Source organism: Chiloscyllium plagiosum, unplaced genomic scaffold (assembly GCF_037043375.1).
Source record: "Chiloscyllium plagiosum isolate Xiang-an unplaced genomic scaffold, Cpla_swu_hap1 HiC_scaffold_15, whole genome shotgun sequence".
Lineage (NCBI taxonomy): Eukaryota > Metazoa > Chordata > Chondrichthyes > Orectolobiformes > Hemiscylliidae > Chiloscyllium > Chiloscyllium plagiosum.
The window spans coordinates 1,447,303-1,467,635 of record NW_028270153.1 but is presented as its reverse complement, the minus strand read 5'-3'; the positions used below and the strand labels follow the sequence as shown (position 1 = coordinate 1,467,635).

The 20,333-nt window shown below is 43.8% G+C and overlaps 1 protein-coding gene across 5 annotated transcripts in view; it reads right to left on the bottom strand.

Annotated features, from left to right (window-relative positions):
* Positions 1-20,333, bottom strand: part of osgn1 (oxidative stress induced growth inhibitor 1) — a 71,603-nt gene that overhangs the window by 12,278 nt on the left and 38,992 nt on the right. For 3 of the 5 annotated variants that reach the window (XM_087994642.1, XM_087994639.1, XM_087994643.1), the window contains exons 2-3: positions 4,300-4,440; positions 2,115-2,251 (exon numbers count right to left, since the gene is read on the bottom strand). In XM_087994642.1, the coding sequence (XP_087850768.1) occupies positions 2,115-2,251; positions 4,300-4,369 (207 nt within the window). In that variant the 5' untranslated portion in view covers positions 4,370-4,440. Of the gene's footprint in view, positions 1-2,114; positions 2,252-4,299; positions 4,441-5,245; positions 5,371-20,333 lie in introns of all 5 variants that reach the window. The other 2 variants (XM_087994640.1, XM_087994641.1) reach the window with 1 other exon arrangement.

Sequence of the window (20,333 nt, the reverse complement as noted above, 5' to 3'; positions counted from 1 at the left end):
CTCGTTGGCAACATTACAAAGGCAGGTATGGATAAGGATTACAGGTCACAGGTCAGCCCCAGCCACCCAGCTCACTTTTTCACTTGATATGGAGAAGTTCTCTAACAATACAAGAAGGTTCACTAACAGGAAAATCTGCTTTGGTGACCTGGAGAAACAAGGATCTAAAACAGGACACCTATCCCAGGTCCGATGCTGAGTCTGTCACAGGAGAGTTAACCACACCAATATCATCAAACACAAAACTCCAGCCTCTCTCTCATGTGGAGTCTGTAAATCACACACAAGCTCTCCAGAGAAAGCAGACCAGTCAACAAAAATATCCCCAAATGGTTCTTGTCACTAGCCAATCCCACACAAAGATCCCACTAGATACCCCTACTGACCCAATACACCTCATTTCACGTGTTACTGGGTCCAGAATCAGCTAGGCTATTCATGGAGAGCATCAGACTGGAAAAGAGAATCCTCTTCAGTAATCAGTGAATGGTGCATGGTGAAAGCTGCATGAATAAAGCTAAGAGACAGGTTTACGGTTTGAGCATTGCCGTGACAGGGTAAGTTCATTAATTACATAATTAGAAAGCAGCTCAAACTTGCAGCTCACTACCCCTTTACAGACACAGTCACCTTCTCCATGACAATAACCTACTGGCTTAGCTAGGGATCTCACACCAATAGGAGGGCTTATGCCCGAAACGTCGATTCTCCTGTTCCTTGGCTGCTGCCTGACCTGCTGCGCTTTTCCAGCAACACATTTTTAGCTCACATCTCACACCAATAACCTACTGGCTTAGCTAGGGATCTCACACCAATAACCTACTGGCTTAGAACATAGAACATTACAGCGCAGTACAGGCCCTTTGGCCCTTGATGTTGCGCCGCCTGTCATACTAATCTGAAGCCCATCCCACCTACACTATACCATGTACGTCCATATGCCTGTCCAATGATGACTTCAATGCACTTAAACTTGGCGAATCTACTACCGTTGCAGGCAAAGCATTCCATACCCTTACTACTCTGAGTAAAGAAACTATCTCTGACATCTGTCTTATACCTATCTCCCCTCACTTTAAAGTTGTGTCCCCTCGTGTTTGCCGTCCCCATAAGACTCTCCCTGTCCACCCCATCTAACCCTCAGATTATCTTGTATGTCTCTATTAAGTCACCTCTCAACCTCCTTCTCTCTAACGAGAACAGCCTCAAGGCCCTCAGCCTTTCCTCGTAAGACATTCCCTTCATACCAGACAACATCCTGGTAAATCTCCTCTGCACCTTTCCAAAGCTTCCATATCCTTCCTATAATGCGGTGACCAGAACTGTACACAATACTCCAAGTGTGGCCGTACCAGAGCTTTGTACAGCTGCAGCATAACCTCCTGGTTCCGGAACTCAATCCCTCTATTAATAAAAGCCAAAACACTGTATGCCTTCTGAACAACCCTGTCAATCTGGGTGGCAACTTTCAGGGATCTGTGTACATGGACACCGAGATCTCTCTGCTCATCTGCAATCCCAAGAAACCTACCATTAGCCCAGTACTTTGCATTCCCATTACTCTGGCCAAAGTGTATCACCTCACACTTGTCCACATTAAACTCCATTTGCCACCTCTCAGCCCAGCTCTGCATCCTATCTATGTCTCTCTGCAACCTACTACATCCTTTGTCGCTATCCACAATTCCACCGACCTTAGTGTCGTCCACAAATTTACAAACCCACCCTTCTAAGCCCTCATCCAGGTCATTTATAAAAATGACGAACAGCAGTGGACCCACACCGACCCTTGCGGTATGCTGCTAGTAACTGGACACCAAGATAAACATGTTCCATCAACTACAACCCTCTGTTTTCTTTCAGCGAGCCAATTACTGATCCAAACTGCAATGTCTCCCACAATTCCATTCCTCCACATTTTGTATAATAGCCTACTGTGGGGAAACTTATCGAACGCCTTGCTGAAATCCATATACACCATATCAACCGGTTTAGCTAGGGATCTCACACCAATAACCTCCTGGCCTAGCTCGGGATCTCACATCAAGAAATCGGTTAAGAGTTTGGATTAAGTATCTATCTCAGCATTTTGACAGTGATTATGTACACATTACCTGGTCAACAATTGATAGGTGTTGGTTCTCTTCCAGTTTATGCTGTAGAATTGGGTTTGGGTGACTCGCTGCAGGAGACAGGTAGGGCCTGTACCCAGACAGTAGGTAGGACAAGCAAATCCCAGAGGGACCATTCCCTGAAGAATAAATAACATTTATTTGCATAGTTTGAGGCTGCACATTCACAGGAAGTCATTCAGTCCTTGAGCCTGCTTTCCCATTTCATTAGATTATGGCTGACCTCTTCTTCAATCCAGTTACCTGTCTTTCTCCATATTCCATGATACACCTTCCCAACAAAACATTAGCAATCTCAAAGCTCAACTGCAGCTCAACATACACCATCTTTAGAGGTGGAAAGAGATTCAATACTTATGTGTGAAGAATTGCCAACATTCCATTAGCACCCATATACAATAACAACTTGTATTTACATAGCAAGTCTTTGTGAAATAAAATGTCCAAAGTTGCTTCTCAGGAGCATAATCAAACAAAATTGACACCCAGCCACCTGAGAAACTATCAGGAGAGCTGTCTAATGCTTGGTCAAGGAGGTATGTTTTAAGGAATTTCATAAAGAGGGTAAGAGACAGAGAGGTGAAGAAATACATAGACAGAATTCCAGGCCCAGGCACTGTTACCAATAGTGGAGCAATAGAAAGCAGAGATACTCAAAAGGCCAGAATTAGAGGAATGCAGAGATCTTGGAAGGTTATAGGAGATTACAGATGTAGGGAGGGGTGAGACAATGTTGACATTTGAAAAGAAGGACAAGAGCTTTAAATTGGAAGTGTTGCCAAACTGGAAGACAACATACGTCACTGAACGCAGGAGTAACAACTGACAACAACCTGGTGTGAGTTAGAACACGGGCAGTAAAATTCTGAATTTGCTCAAATTTATGAAAAATGGAAGGCCAGCCAGGAGTGTGTCTGAATAGTTGAGTCGGAGGGAACAAAGGCCGGACAGGCATGTTCACCAGCAACATGACACACAGACAGGGAAATAAGTTGTCTTCGTGATGATTCATGGCTACAAGCTCATCTCAGGGTCAAATGTGATACACAGATTATGAACATAGTTTAATCTCAGGTGGATACCTGAGGATTAGAGTTGATAGTCAGGGAGTTTGTAGCAAGTATCAAGACAGTGGTTTCAGTTTTCAAACACGCGGCAAGGTTGCTCAGTGGTTAGCACTGCTGCCTCACAGCACCAGGTTGAATTCCAGCCTCGGGCAACTGTGTGTGGAGCTTCCAAATTCTCCCTGTGTGTCGGTGGGTTTCCTCCGGGTGCTCTAGTTTGCTCTCACAGACCAAAGTTCTACAGGCTAGGTGAGCTGGCCATTCTAAATTGCCCATAGTGTTCAGGCTAGGTGCATTAGTCAGGAGTAAATGTAGAATAGTAGGGGAATGAGTCTGGGTGGGTTATTCTTCGGAGGGTCAGTGTGGACGTGTTGGCCCAAATGGCCTGTTTCCACACTGTAGGGATCGCAGGATTTAACATTTACTTGGAGGAAATTGCAATTCAGTCAGTTCTGGATGTCAAGAAAGAGGTTGATCATTAGACAGAGACAGCAGGGACAATTGTGCAAAAGCAGGAGGAAATAGGGTTAAATGATTCACATAACCAGACTCCCAAATCTCTGCTTCTCTACAGTTTATGAATTTGAAGCAAAAACCTCACTGAAAAGTGAATGGCTCTACATTTCCCAACATTGTCTTTCTTCTCTTAACTCATTTAATCTTTATATGTTCCTGGAATTTAGACTCTCAGATATCTGTTCCTTCATTCAAATGGTGAAAAATTAAGGCCTAGAACTGATTCCTGTGTATCTGCACTATGTCTCAATCAATAGGCTCTCCCCATAGTGTGGAGGTACCTGTCTTCCCATGTGATAAGACAGGGTGGGGCTAAGATGGGGGTTAGGGAAGGTAATGGCCATTCAACCCCCTTCAATTATTCCAGCCATGTTACGAAAGAAATAAGGCTTAAAGGTCCCAAACCGTGTACAAGGAACACTGGTGAAGCCCAAGTGGCTAAAGCCAACTGACCTTCAGCACAGAGCCATTAGCTACCTTACACTCCTCACTCAGGGTGGGCTGTGGTTTTATCTGGAACCCAGTGTGAGGAATCACAATGCCTGTCATGCTAAGAATAATGCTCCAACAAACAAAAATGAACGTACCTACGATAAGGACAGGGACAGTCAGTGACCCATCCTTGGGAAGCACCTCCTCTTCCAGAACGGGCATCATGGCTGCAGAGTGACAGGTGGACCTGTTCAGGTTAAACCCGGGCAACGTATTGTAAATTACTTGATATAAAACTGAGGGAGAAACAGAAGAAAAAATCTCTGTTAACGGGAAGGCAGTATAAGTATTCTCAATGATGCACTATGGCAGTTCAATGCTCACTTCAATGTTTCTGATTGTTGATGCCGTTCACTTGGAATGTCCTAGGCCATTCAGCACAGTCAGTCTCTGTTGGTGGTTATGCGCCACATGAACTTTCTCCCATTCCTTTTCGTCTCAGTCTATTTTTTTTGTGCTTTTCCCCTCACGTGCCTATCCAGCTCCCCCTTAAATACATCTAAACTATTTACCACAACCACTCCCTGTGGGAGTACATTCCACATTCTCACAAACCTTGGGGCAAAAGGAGGTCCTCCTGAATTCCCCCAGTGAATGAGACGGTCTAAATTTCAATACTATATTAATTGAACACTTTGTGTTTGTGACTACACTATACCTCTGGCCCCTCATTATGGTCTCTGTTTCAAGTGGCAACATTTTCCTTAGGTCAATCCTAATGAACTCTTCCATAAAATGAAACACCGACGATGATAGATTTCCTTCCCACAAGGATATTCGTGAACCAGATGGGTTTTTTAGACAATTAGCAACAGCTTCATGATTGCCACTATAGATTTTACTGGGATTTGGACCTGGGACTGCAGAGAATCACATGGACCTCTGGATTAATAGTCTATGGTAATACCGCTAGGAATTGCCTCCCTGGACTTAAAATGCTAACTCTTTCTGTCTCTACAGATGCTGCCAGACCCACTCAGTTTCTCCAGCTATTTAACTGTCACACTCTGTAAACATTTCTACCCCTTCCTTTAATCTCACCTCTGCAATTCAGCTTGATTGTTCTTTCAACTTTTAAATCAATTATTTGATTCAGCTTCCATGAAGCAACTTGGAGTGTTCTTGCATGTGAAGAAGTTGAGAGGTGAAGCCAAATTCCCAATCATCTAATCAGAGAGAGATTCAACAGCAAAGAATGTAGATGAGCAAGGAACTAAAACTCGGAAAAAACGCATCACCAATCTTTGCACAATTGGTAAGATCTCTTGGGAATATTTTCTCTTGCATTTACTCTGCTTTTGCCTGATATCAGGAACAATGCAGCAGAATTGACAAACGGCTACAGAATAGAATACCCTGTACCAGGAAATCATTCACTCTGATCCATTTTGCTTCAGCCGTAAACAACACAAACAGATTATAAGAATAAGCAACAGGAGTCGTCCAATCCGTAAGATCAGTTCTCCAAGTCACTGTAAATTTGCAAGCTGACAGTATGACTTACACTGACAGTAGACACAGTCAGGAATCAACAACTGATTGGCTGTAATTTCTACCCTTTCCCTCTTCCTAGTGTGTACAGTATTTAGGGTTACACCAGGAGCAGCTCTCATTGTCAAAGTTTCTGTTTCAGTAACCATGACATAAAAGTGTGAGAAGATGCTACAAAAATGTCAACAATGCTCACATGATCACCTCAATGACCACTTTAAATGTAAGCCCTCTTGATCCTTTTATGAATGGGAACAATTTCTTCCTGTCTACCATGCTCATGATTTTGAAAACCTCTATTAGATCTCCTCTTAGCTGCCTTCTCTCAGCCTTGATCTTTCCAATGTGAACTGTCTCAATTTCTTCACTCTATCCTCATCACTGAAGTTTCTTGTTCCTCAACCATTTTTACACCGACCTCCGGGAACCCCAGCCCAAAAAATATTCATTGACCACAACTCTCTGTTTCTATCAGTCAGCCAATTTTTTAGCCATGTTATTATACCATGGCCCATAACATTCCTCAAGTCTGTTGTGTGGCACTGTATCAGGCATCTTCTAGAATCCACATATACTATACCAACAGCCTTACCCTCATTGAGCCCTTCTGTTATCTCTTCAAAAAGCCTCAGCAAGTTAGTTAAACCTGTTTCCCCCTTTAAAAATCTATGCTGACCCATTGTAACTAACTCACCTTTTTCCATGTGATTACTAATTCTATCGTGAATAATAGCTACTAGAAGCTTTCCCACCAATGAAGTTAAACTGACTGCTCTGTAATTGCTGGGATTATCCGTACAATGTTTCTTGAACAATGCTGTAACGTTTGCAATTCTCCAATCTTCTGGCATCTCCCTGATTCCAGGGGAGACTGAATGATCATGGTCAATGACGCCATAATTTCCACCCTCACTTCCTTCAAAATCCTTGAATGCAACTCATGTGGTCCAACTGCCTTGTCAACTTTAAGTACCAAAAGTCTAATAAACACTTCTGCTTTATCAATTTTGAACCCTTCTAGTGACAGCATTTCCTCGTTTGTCACCATGGCCTGGACAGCATCTCCCTCTTTATTAAGGACTGATGCAAAATATTAATTTAAACACCTCCGCCTCTGTCTCCAGGTGTATATCCCCCTTTTGATCCCTAATCAATCCAACTCCACGTTTTATGATTTAATTATATAATGATGGACCAATTCTCTAATTGGATAAATCAGTGCTACAGTATACTTTCTGGAATTCCCTCCCTAAGGGCATTGTGGATCTACCTACAACACATGGACTGCAGCGGTTCAGGAAGGCAGTTCATCTCAAGGGCTGCTGGCTCAGCCAGTGACACCCATATCTCATGAGTGAATTTTAAAAAAGACAAGAATCCTCAAGGTTTCCAGAGTTTACACTAGAAAAGACAGATCAGTATTCCAACGCAGGGTCTATTCAAAGGATGAATCAAAGGAGATTAGTATTATTAAAAAAAGTATTGGTGAAATTAATGAGACTGAATTCCCAGGCCATTATAGTCAATATCCAAGGAAACTGAAAGTGGTGGTCATGGCAACAGGGAATTAATTGGTGGTCATCTTCCAAAATTCTACAGATTCTGGAACAGTCACAGCAGATTGGAAGGTGGCAAATGTAACCCCACTATTTAAAAGGAGAGGAAGAGAAATACAGGAATAATAGAGAAGTTAGCAATAACATCAGCGAAAATGCAGAGTCATTTTTGAAGAGGAAAACAGTGAAAAGATACTTGGAAAATATCAACAATATTAAACAAAGTCGACATGGATTAATGAAAGGAAAATCATGTTTTAGAAACCACCAGGAGGTTTTTGAGAATGTAACTAGCAGAATAGATGGAAGAGAATCAGTAGATGAGATATATTTGGATTTTCAGAAAGCTTTTTGGTGCATTTCATGACACAGTGGTTAGCACTGCTACCTAACAGCACCAGGGACCCAGGTTCGATTCTACCCTCAGTTGACTATCTGTGTGGAGTTTGCACGTTATCTTCTTGTTTGTGTGGGTTTCCTCTGGGTGCTGCGATTTTCTCCCACAAGCCAAAATGTGCAGGTTCGGTGGATTGGCCATGCTAAACTAGGCAAAAGGACTGCAGATGCTGAAAACCAGAATTTAGAGCAGAGTGGTGCTGGAAAAGCACAACAGGTCAGGCAGCATCCGAGGAGCAGGAAAGTCGACGTTTCGGGCAAAAGCCCTTCATCAGGAATAGAGGCAGGGAGCCTGCAGGGTGGAGAGATAAATGGGGGTGGGGTGGGGAGAAGGTAGCAAAGAGTACAATAGGTGAATAGGGATGGGGATGGAGGTGATGGGTCAAAGGGGAGGATGGAGCAGATAGGTGGGAAGGGAGATTGGCAGGTAGGACAGGTCATGAGGACAGTGCTGAGCTGGAAGGTTGGAACTGGGGTAAGGTGGGGGGGGGGAAAGAAGGGTGGGAGGTGAAGTGAGGAAACTGGTGAAGTCCACATTGATACCCTGGGGTTGCAGAGGAGATGACCTGGGGGTTGCAGTGAGAGAGAGACTCACTGAGATTCTTTTGGCGAGAGAAGGAGAACTTCTTCAAGTTAGGCATCCTTGCAAGAGGGTTCGCAGTAAGGTTAAGTCCACATTGATGCCCTGGGGTTGAAATGTTCCGAGGTGGAAGGTGAAGCGTTCTTCCTCCAGGCATCGGGTGGTGAAGGAGCGGCTGTGGAGGAGGCCCAGGACCTCCATGTCCTCGGCTGAGTGGGAGGGGGAGTTAAAATGTTGGGCCACGGGGCGGTGGGATTGATTGGTTCGGGTGTCCTGGAGATGTTCCCTGAGAGCTCTGCGAGGAGGCATCCAGTCTCCCCAATGTACAGGAGACCGCATCGGGAGCGACGGATACAATAAATGACATTTGTGGATGTGCAGGTGAAACTTTGATGGATGTGGAAGGCTCCTTTGGGGCCTTGGATGGAGGTGTGGGAGGAGGTATGGGCGCAGGTTTTGCAATTCCTGCGGTGGCAGGGGAGGGTGCCAGGATGGGAGGGTGGGTTGTTGGGGAGCGTGGAGCTGACCAGAGATATATAGGTTAGGTGGATTAGCCATAGGAAATGCAGGGTTACAGGGATAGGATAGAAGGTTGGATGTGAGTGGGATGCTCTTTGAAGAGTTGGTGTGGGCTTGATGGACCAAATTACCTGCTTCCACACTGTACGATTCTACAGTCAAAGTACCGAGGATTAGGTGGCATTTCGAAGAGAGTAGAAATAAGGAGGTCATTTTTGGAGTGGAAAACAGTGAAAAGCACAGTACTACAGAGATCAATGTGGCCCCAGCTATCCACAATATATCAATAATATTGACAAGAGAATCAAGTGTAACATTTCCAAGTTTGCTGACAACTTCCAGAAAGGCAGGCTTTATAAAATGATGATCGTTTAGGAAAGTTTGATGTGCAACGGGACTGGAATTCCTTGTACACCAGTCACTGAAAACAAACGGAGAGCAAACAAAGTCGTTAGAAAGACAAATGGCATGTTGGCCTTGATGGGTTCAGGAGTAAGGAAGTCATGCTGCAGCTGTACAGGACTTTGGTGAGACACACCTTGAATATTGTGTACAGTTTTGGTCTCCTAACCTACTAAATATACTTGTCATACAGGAAGTACAGTGAAGGTTCACCAGACTGAGTCCTGGGATGGCAGACTGTCCCATAAGGAGACATTGAGTGGACTGCCCGTGTATTCACTGAATTTAGAAGAATGTGAAGGAATCTCATTAAAAGCGTTGATAATTCTGAAAAGGCTTTTCTAATTTATTCATGGGATGTGGGCCTCACTATCTGAGCCAGCAATTATTGACTGTCTCTAGTTGCTCTTCAGAAAGTGGTGAGGAGCTGCTTTCTTGAACTATTGCAGTCACTTGGTATAGGACTACAATGTTGTTAGGGAGGGAGTTCCCAAATTTTGATCTGGTGACAATATATTTCCTGATACAAGTTTATAAGTTTGTGAACGGCATGGATAGAGTGGAAAATACAAGGGTGAAGGAGTCAATTACTAGGGATACAGGTTTAAGGTGCGATGGGGGGGAATTTAAAAGAGATGTGCAAGGCAAGGTTTTCATACAAAGGGTGGTGATTGCCTGGAACGCGCTGCCAGAAGTGGTAGTGGTAGCAGTAGCAGCATTCAAGAAACACCTGGACGGATACATAAATAGGAAGGGAATAGAGATATGGATCCTGTAAGTGAAGACAGTTTTAGTATGGAAGGGCAAAACGTGTCAGTGCAGGCTTGGAGGGCCGAAGGGCTGTTCCTGTTCTGTGTTGTTCTTCATTCCAAGTCAGGATGGGGAGTGGCTTGGAGGGGAACTTGCAGGTAGCAGTGTCCCATGTATCTGCTGCTTTCTCCTTCTAGATGGAAATAGCTGTGGGAAATAGCAAGGAGGGGACATGAAAGGTCCTTAGTCGGTAGGATTAAGGAAAAACCTAAGGCTTTCTATAGGTATGTTAGGAATAAAAGAATGACTAGGGTAGGAATAGGTCCAGTCAAAGATAGTAGTGGGAAGTTGCGTGTGGAGGCGGAAGAGATTGGGGAGACACTGAATGAATACTTTTCTTCAGTATTTACTCAGGAACAGGGCATTGTCGTCGATGCGAATACTGAGTCACAAATAAGTAGAATGGATGGCTTTGAGGTATGTAGAGAAGAGGTGTTGGAAATCCTGGAAAAGGTGAAAATAGATAAGTCCCCTGGGCCTGATGGCATTTATCCTAGGATTCTCTGGGAAGCAAGGGAGGAGATTGCAGAGCCATTGGCCTTGATTTTTATGTCCTCTTTGTCTACAGGAGTAGTGCCAGAAGACTGGAGGATAGCAAATGTGGTTCCCTAGTAACTATAGGCCGGTGAGTCTCACTTCTGTTGTGGGCAAAGTCTTAGAGAGAATTGTAAGGGATAGGATTTATGCACATCTGGATAGGAATAATGTGATCAAGGATAGTCAGCATGGTTTTGTGAAGGGCAGGTCGTGCCTCACAAACCTTATTGAATTCTTTGAAAAGGTGACGAAGCAGGTTGATGAGGGGAAAGCGGTAGATGTGGTATATATGGATTTTAGTAAGGCGTTTGATAAGGTTCCCCATGGTAGGCTACTGCAGAAAATACGGAGATATGGCATTGAGGGTGAGTTGGAGGTTTGGATTAGGAATTGGCTGGATGGAAGAAGACAGAGGGTAGTAGTTGATGGCAAAGTTTCTTCATGGAGTGCCGTCACTAGCGGTGTTCAGCAAGGATCTGTTTTGGGACCATTGCTGTTTGTCATTTTTATAAATGACCTGGAAGAGGGGTTAGAAGGTTGGGTGAGCAAGTTTGCGGATGATACGAAAGTCGGAGGAGTTGTTGACAGTGAGGAAGGATGTGGCAGGTTACAGCAGGATATCGAGAAGCTGCAGAGCTGGGCAGAAAGGTGGCAAATGGAATTCAATGTAGCTAAGTGTGAGGTGATTCACTTTGGGAAGAACAACAAAAAGATGGGGTACTGGGCTAATGGTCGGATACTTGGTAGTGTGGATGAGCAGAGGGATCTTGGTGTCCATGTACACAGATCTCTGAAAGTTGCCACCCAGGTAAATAGTGCGGTGAGGAAGGCATATGGCGTACTGGCTTTTATTGGTAGAGGAATTGAGTTCCGGAGTCCTGAGGTCATGATGCAGTTGTATAAGACTCTGGTGCGGCCGTACCTGGAATATTGTGTGCAGTTTTGGTCGCCATACTATAGGAAGGACGTGGAGGCACTGGAACGGGTGCAGAGGAGGTTTACCAGGATGTTGCCTGGTATGGAAGGAAGATCGTATGAGGAAAGACTGAGACACTTGGGGCTGTTTTCATTAGAGAAAAGACGGTTTAGGGGTGACTTGATTGAGGTGTACAAGATGATTAGGGGGTTAGATAGGGTTGACAGTGTGAACCTTTTCCCGCGTATGGAGTCGGGTATTACAAGAGGGCATAGCTTTAAATTAAGGGGGGGGGGTAGATATAGGACTGAAGTTAGGGGTAGGTTCTTCACTCAGCGAGTCGTAAGTTCATGGAATGCCCTGCCAGTAGCAGTGGTGGACTCTCCCTCTTTATGGGCATTTAAGCGGGCATTGGATAGGTATATGGAGGATAGTGGGTTAGTATAGGTTAGGTGGGCTTGGATCGGCGCAACATCGAGGGCCAAAGGGCCTGTACTGCGCTGTATTCTTCTATGTTCTTCTATGTTCTATGGTTTGGAAGGATTTTTGGTGAATATTTGCAGTGCATCTTGTAGATGGTACACACTACTGTTACTGAGTGTTGGCGACGGAGGGAGTGGATGTGGTGTCAATCAGTTGGGCTGTTTTGTCCTAGATGGCATCAAGCTTCTTGAGTGTTGTTGGAGTTACACCTATCCAGGCACGTGGAGAGTATTCTATCACCCTCTTGATTTGTGTCTTGTAGATGGTGGATAGGTTTGGGGAGTCAGGAGGTGAGTTACGTTCTGCAGGATTCTGAGCCCATGACCTGCTCTTGTAGCTACTGTATTTAAATGGCTGGTACAGTTCAGTTTTTTTGGTCGATGATGACCCCTAGGATTTTATTTTTTAGAATTTGATTTATTATTGTCACATGTACCAAGATACAGTGAAACTGATGCTGGAAGCCTAGTGATGGGAGATAAGAAAATAGCAGGAGAACTTAATAAGTACTTTGCATCAGTCTTCACAGTGGAAGACATGAGTAATATCCCAACAATTAAAGGGAGTCAGGGGGCTGAGTTGAGTATGGTTGCCATTACAAAAGAGAAAGTGCTAGAAAAGCTAAAAGGTCTTAAAATTGATAAATCTCCTGGCCCTGATGGGTTACATCCTAGAGTTCTGAGGGAGGTGGCTGAGGAAATAGCGGAGGCGTTGGTCGAGATCTTTCTAAAGTCACTGGAGTCAGGGAAAGTCCCGAATGATTGGAAGATCGCTGTTGTAACCCCCTTGTTCAAGGAAGGATCAAGGCAAAAGATGGAAAATTATAGGCCGATTAGCCTAACCTCGGTTGTTGGTAAAATTCTAGAATCCATCATTAAGGACGAGGTTTCTAAATTCTTGGAAGAGCAGGGTCGGATTAGAACAAGTCAACATGGATTTAGTAAGGGGAGGTCGTGCCTGACAAACCTGTTGGAGTTCTTTGAAGAGGTGACAAGTAGGTTAGACCGGGGAAACCCAGTGGATGTGGTCTACCTAGACTTCCAAAAGGCCTTTGATAAGGTGCCACACGGGAGGCTGCTGAGCAAGGTGAGGGCCCATGGTGTTCGAGGTGAGCTACTGGTATGGATTGAGGATTGGCTGTCTGACAGAAGGCAGAGAGTTGGGATAAAAGGTTCTTTTTCGGAATGGCAGCCGGTGACAAGCGGTGTCCCGCAGGGTTCAGTGTTGGGGCCGCAGCTGTTCACATTATATATTAATGATCTGGATGAAGGGACTGGGGGCATTCTAGCGAAGTTTGCCGATGATACAAAGTTAGGTGGACAGGCAGGTAGTACTGAGGAAGTGGGGAGGCTGCAGAAGGATCTAGACAGTTTGGAGGAGTGGTCCAGGAAATGGCTGATGAAATTCAATGTGAGCAAATGTGAGGTCTTGCACTTTGGAAAAAAGAATACAAGTATGGACTACTTTCTAAACGGTGAGAAAATTCGTAAAGCCAAAGTACAGAGGGATCTGGGAGTGCTAGTTGAGGATTCTCTAAAGGTAAACATGCAGGTTAAGTCCGTGATTAAGAAAGCGAATGCAATGTTGTCAATTACCTCAAGAGGGTTGGAATATAAAAGCACTGTTGTGCTACTGAGACTTTATAAAGCTCTGGTTAGGCCCCATTTGGAGTACTGTGTCCAGTTTTGGTCTCCACACCTCAGGAAGGACATACTGGCACTGGAGCGTGTCCAGCGGAGATTCACACGAATGATCCCTGGAATGGTAGCTCTAACATATGAGGAACGGCTGAGGACCCTGGGATTGTATTCATTGGAGTTTAGAAGATTAAGGGGAGATCTAATAGAAACTTACAAGATAATACATGGCTTGGAGAGGGTGGACGCTAGGAAATTGTTTCCGTTAGGCAAGGAGACTAGGACCCGTGGACACAGCCTTAGAATTAGAGGGGGTAAATTCAGAACAGAAATGCGGAGACATTTCTTCAGCCAGAGAGTGGTGGGCCTGTGGAATTCATTGCCACAGAGTGCAGTGGAGGCTGGGACGCTAAATGTCTTCAAGGCAGAAATTGATAAATTCTTGATGTCACAAGGAATTAAGGGCTACGGGGAGAATGCGGGTAAGTGGAGTTGAAATGCTCATCAGCCATGATTGAATGGCGGAGTGGACTCGATGGGCCGAATGGCCTGACATCCGCTCCTATGTCTTATGGTCTTAAATGTTTTATTTTGCATGCTAAACAGACAAACCATACAAGGTTTGTAGCTCAGGTTGAGATTTAGGGTGTAGGTTTGCTCGCTGAGCTGTAGGTTTGATATCCAGACATTCCTAGTAGCACACAAACCCACCAAGACTCTCAAACAAAAACTAACAAACTTAAAAGACCCAGTACATCCCATAGACAAAACCAACGTCATCTACAAAATTCCATGCAAGGACTGCCACAAACACTACATAGGACAAACAGGAAGAAAAAAAGTTAGCCACCAGGATACACGAACACCAGCTAGCCACAAAAAGACACGACCCTCTCTCCCTCGTAGCCCTACACACAGATGAAAAAAGCCACCATTTCGACTGGGACAACAGCTCTATCCTGGGAAGGGCTAAACAAAGGCATGCCAGAGAATTCCTAGAGGCCTGGCACTCCAACCACAATGCCATAAACAAACACAGATCTAGATGCCATCTATCAACCCCTCAGAAAACGAACAGGAAATGACATCCGAGGGGTCTTAGTAGTCTGGCTGTCATTTCTGAAACTTCTTTGATGTATGGTAAGGTGGTTAGGGTTTCTGGCTGTGTTTGGTCTGCTTGTTGTGGTTTGTTCTTGAGGAATCTGCGCACTGTGTTTTTTGAGTATCCGTTCTTCTTGAATATGTCGTATAGGTGGTTCTCCTCTGTTTTTTCGAAGTTCGTCTGTGCTGCAGTGTGTGGTGGCTCGTTGGAATAGTGTTCTGATACAGCTTTGTTTGTGTGTGTTGGGATGGTTGCTGGTGTAGTTAAGTATTTGGTCAGTGTTTGTCGGTTTTCTGTATATGCAGGTTTGTAGTTCTCCCTTGTCCTTTCTTTCTACTGTGACGTCCAGAAATGCGAGTTTGTTGTCGGTTTCTTCCTCCTTTGTGAACTTTATGCCTGTGAGGGTGTTGTTGATGATGTCAAATGTCTCTTCTATCTTGTTTCGTTTTGTGATGACAAATGTGTCATCTACGTAGCGGACCTAGATTTTTGGTTTGATGATTGGTAGGGCTGTAGGAGAATTCCTAGAGACCTGGCACTCCAACCATAACGCCATAAACAAACACATAGATCTAGATGCCATCTATCAACCCCTCAGAAAATGAACAGGAAATGACATCACCACAAACTCCAGGAACCCCATCCAGGAGAAAGATAGAAATAGAAAGCAGGAGACAACAGCTTCGCTTCACTTGGAGATCGCCATTGATGATGTTACCTAGCCAGGTAATGAAACGTCTGGATATCAAACCTACAACTCAGCGAGCAAACCTACACCCTAAACAAACCATACCTTACATAAGTACATCAGGATAATAGAACAGAATGCAGAATATAGTGTCAGAGGTGCAGAGAAAGATCAACTCTAATACACCCTGTATACAAGAGATTCATTCAGAAGTCTGGCAACAGCAGAGAAGGAGCTGTTCTTAAATCTGTGGGTACATGTTTTCAAACTCTTGTATTTTCTGTCAGATGGAAGAGGGTGGAAGGGAGTATAACTGGGGTATGAGGGCTCTTTATTATGTTGGTTACTTCCTGAGGCAGTGGGTAATGTAGACAGATTCAATAGAAGGAAAGCAGTTTTTTGTGATGGACTGGGCTGTGTTCACAACTCTAATTTCCTGTGGCCTAGCACAGAGCAGCTGCCAATACCAAGCTCTGATGCATCCTGAGAGGATGATTTCTATGGTTCTTCTTTTTAAAAAAAATTTTTAAAAATAATCGGTAAGAGTCATTATGGATGCTGAAAGTGTAGGATTCAGTGATGGTAATGCCATCGAATGTCAAGGTAACTTTCTTTGCCTGGCACAGAAGTTACTTGCCATTTCAGAAAGCTTTTACAGGTCAAGAAGATCACATCCAGAGTGAGTACATAATTCGGGGAATTGATATAACAATGGAAATTCAGTGCCAAGGGGAAGAGGTGCTTTATGCTTATTTTTTGCTCAGTCTATAAGGTTTTTTAACAGGATAAGCTGCAGCCCAGGATCAAGGGGCCAGCATAAGAGTGATATCACAGGTAACCCGTAAACTCACTGGTTGGTGATAGCTGCTAATTTGATTATTATAGGTTACTTTCAGATTGAAGGTAAAAAAGGATAAATAATTGCAGGCAACAAATTAAAAGGCCTGCATGAAACTTTTAAAATCAAATTAAGAATTAATTAATTTAATCAGAGATGTTGGGCCAGGCATGGTGTGGGAGCTGGTGGATCGCATTGTGGTTCAGAGTGACCACATCTGTAGCAAGTGCTGGTTACTTAAGGAACTCTGACTCAGTTGTTGAGCTGGACTCTTGAGCTTTGAACTATGCAACACATCAAAGAAGGGGAGAGTTATTTGGATGCTGTGTTTCAGGAGGCAGTCACACCCCTCAGATGAACTACCTCAAATCCAGTCAGTGATCAGGGACAGGAGGCTGCGACTACCAGCCAAGCAGGTAGAGGGTTCCGGGAGGTAATGCTGAAGGAGCTTCAGCCCTTGAGCTTGTCTGACAGGTTTGAGATTCTTGCCCCATGTGGGTGAGAGTAGGGGCTGCAGGGAGGATGAACAAACTGACCGTAGCAACGTGGTACATGGAGTCATGCAAGAGGTGGGAGAAAAGAGAAATATAGTTGTAATCAGGGAGAGTATAGTCAGGGGAATAGGCACTGTTTTGTGGCCAAAATCAAGAGCCCCAAATGCTGTGTTACCTGTCTGCTGCCTGGGTTCAGGATATCTCATGTGGGCTGCAGAGGAACATGGAGTGGGAGGAGAAAGATCCAGTTGTTTGGTTCAACTAACTCCACAGAGGGTGGTATCCCGTCACCAAGTCATGCTTTATTTACATGGGGACAGTCCTTGACACTAATTCAACTCTCAGTGAACAGAATGTCTGACACTCCTGTTTCTTTTTTCCCCATGTCAGACAGGGCTCCCTGATTGGACCAGATGAACAGCCCCAATCAAGGAACTCATTCTATGAGGATCACCTGGATGACCCCATTAAAATCACTATAATAGTCCATGTAGGTACCAACCATATTGTTAGAAAGAGGAAAGAGGTTCTGCTAAGAGAATATGAGCAGCTGGGGCTAAATTAAATAGCAGAACCAAAAAAGAATTACTAGCTAAGCCATAAGCAAATTGGCACAGGGTTTCTTTTATTCATTCACAGGATGAGGACGTCACTGGCTAGATCAGTTTTATTGCCCATTTCAAATCCTCAGACAGCACCTTCCAAAGCCACGACCACTCCCATCCAGAAGGGGAAGGGCAGCAGACACGTGGGAACATCAACAGCTTCAAGTTCCTGACTTGGATATACATTGCTGCTCCTTCACTTTCACTGGGTCAAAAATCCTAGAATTCCCTCTGTGGGATATAGATGAATTAATGTTATTTCTGCAACTATAAATTCTGATACAGAACAAGAATGAGGAAATATATATATTCAGCTAAAAAAATGATATGTTAGCATGAGACATGATTATAGAACAATGGTAGATGTATGGGCAAACAGGAAAAACATCTGTTTCCCACTTGTACAGAGACACAGGAACAAACCCCAATTAAAAGGGCTTAGTGATAAGATGCTGTGAGGGGCAGCGCAGATGGAGGGAGTAGATAATGGTAAGCAAAGGATGGGATGACGTCAAACAACCTTATGGGGGGCCAGAGATAGGCATTTGTCACGGACAAGGCCGGATAAACAGAAGTTGTGGGATCAGTCTTAAGGAAATGAATAACGTAAGCGGAGGATGGGGGCAAACAATGAAATAAGAAAAAATATGGGGATTCAAACTGTATAAATTTTGAGAGTTTGTTGGATTTGGTGTGTATTTGTCATTGCCTTACCTGGCATTAGACATTGCACCCACTTGCAAGTGTACAAATAAACGACACTGTTTCAGATTTTTGGTCTTGGACTGAAATTATTGAAGTGAGTGAGCTTTTGTTTCTCACAATTGGGGGCTATCCGGGATTTTCTTCCATCGCCAGGGGGAGTGGCTGGCCTTGGACACTGGGAAGACGTGTCCCGTTCCCCATTGAGGAGCGGTCTCGTGTCCCAGTTTGGTCTGCTCCCTTGGGTGACTGGTGTGAATCCTACAAGAGAGACATCTGAATCAGACAGTGATAGGAGGTTGATAGACAATACGGGAAAAAGGGGCCAGGCAACTCTGTGCACAGACCAAGGTAAGAAAATTGACTTTTAAGTATTGCCTTGGTGGCCGGGATTGAGTTTTAGTAGTTAATAAGGGACTAACGAAGGAACTCAATATGGATTTTGCTGTGGGTAAGGAAAAAGCCTCCGGGAAAACAAAGTAAGGAAAAGGCAATGGAAATGGAGGCGGGGTCCCTTACAACATACCTCCAGAAAGTCCTTTGGGCAGGATGTTGTGGAATTGGCAAAATAATACTTGTACAAGGGAGAAAGAGGATTAAATATTGTTGCTTTGTATGGACTAAGGAATCCATTCTTCGTCCCGCTGTCTTCTGGCCAAAGTACAGATCGGACGAAGACTGGGTTTGTAAATATCTGAATTTATATGTCAATGTGCGAGAGAGAGAGAATGAAAAGAGCTGTACAGCTGGTAGGAAGTTTAACCCTTTGTGATTTGGTTTGAGTGAACATTTGTTTGTTGGTGATTGAATGTTTGTGTTTTATTCCCTGGAGCTTGAGTTGCAGGACTGTTTTGAATCTGATTTTTATTATGGAAACTTAACATGATTTCTTTTAAGGTTAAGGATTTTATCGAGATTATGAAGAAAAAAAAAATGATAACTCCTGTTCTTTTTACAGATCATGACTGCCTTACTATCAGTTTCTAACTAATCTCTTTTATCTTTACATAAAAGCGATTTATGGAGGACAGTTGAAGTTTCAGTTCGACATTAGATTGTAGTAAAAGCAAAATTCTATGGTTAATATCTGTGACCTTGGATTCAGCCATTGTTCATGCATTAGAAGTTTTTTTTAAACTTGAGTAGACAAATTCTTTTAAGGCAGCTCTGATTATTTTACGACCTATAGTATTGTAATTGAGCAATGATTGGTCAGGACTATTTAAGAAAACTAATTTTGGATTTAAATTAAAGGACTAAAACTGGGTAATTACAGTGAATTGCAAAATTGGGAACTGTATGCATTTTAACTATTAAATACTGAAGAAATGAACATAAATATATAAATATATAAATATATTTATAAGTTAGGAACAGGCTTTAAAGGTTAGTCAAGCATGAATTGGTGTTTGAAGTTATGGGGAGCTAGAAATATTGCAATATTGCTTTAAAAAAAAGAAAAAGGGGAAGAACGTAACGGACTTATCCCCTTCGGGAGGTACCCATAGGGGACAAAGAGATTGGGTTTGTAAGTGCCCCCTCACTAGTGGGGAGGTCAGAACATTTAAAAAGGAAATGAAGGTCCTGGTTGAGGATCCGGTGGGGTTGTCTGAACAAATTGATCAATTTCTGGGGCCCAGTCTGTATACCTGGGCTGAGTTAATGTCTATTTTGAATATACTGTTTACTGGGGAGGAAAGGGGACTCATACGGGGAGCTGCTATTAAACTATGGGACAACGAACACCCGATTGGAGATGGGGATGCTGGACAGGGAGAGGTGAAGTTTCCCCTCAGAGATCCCCAGTGGGAAAACCAAAACCCAGAGCATAGAGAAGAAATGAGGGAATTGAAAGACCCGATTCTAAAAGGAATAAGAGAGGCAGTTCCAAAGTCACAGAATTTGACTAAGGCCTTTGAAGTTAGGCAGGAGAAAGATGAGACTCCCTCAGCTTGCTTGCAAAAGATTAAGGGACTCAATGCGGAAATATTCTGGAATGAACCCTGAGGACCCAGTGGCACATGGTCTTTTGAAAGTACATTTTGTGACAAAAGCATGGATAGACATACAGAGAAAGATACAGAAGATAGAAGGGTGGAGTGAAAAACCATTAGATGAATTGTTGAGAGAGGCACAGAAAGTTTTTGTAAAGAGGGAGGATGAGAGACAAAAACAGAAGGCGAAAATGATGGTAGCTACGGTTGATGAGGTAATTAAGAGGAGAATGGAACCAATAGTGAGCAACCGGAGCAGCGGGTGGCAGCATGTAGGACAGAGAGGAAGAGGAAGAGGGAGAGGACAAGGGAGAACATTTGATAGAGGGTTTGGGCGACAGGGGCAGAGATGGAAGTCTCCACAGGCAGGATGCTATTA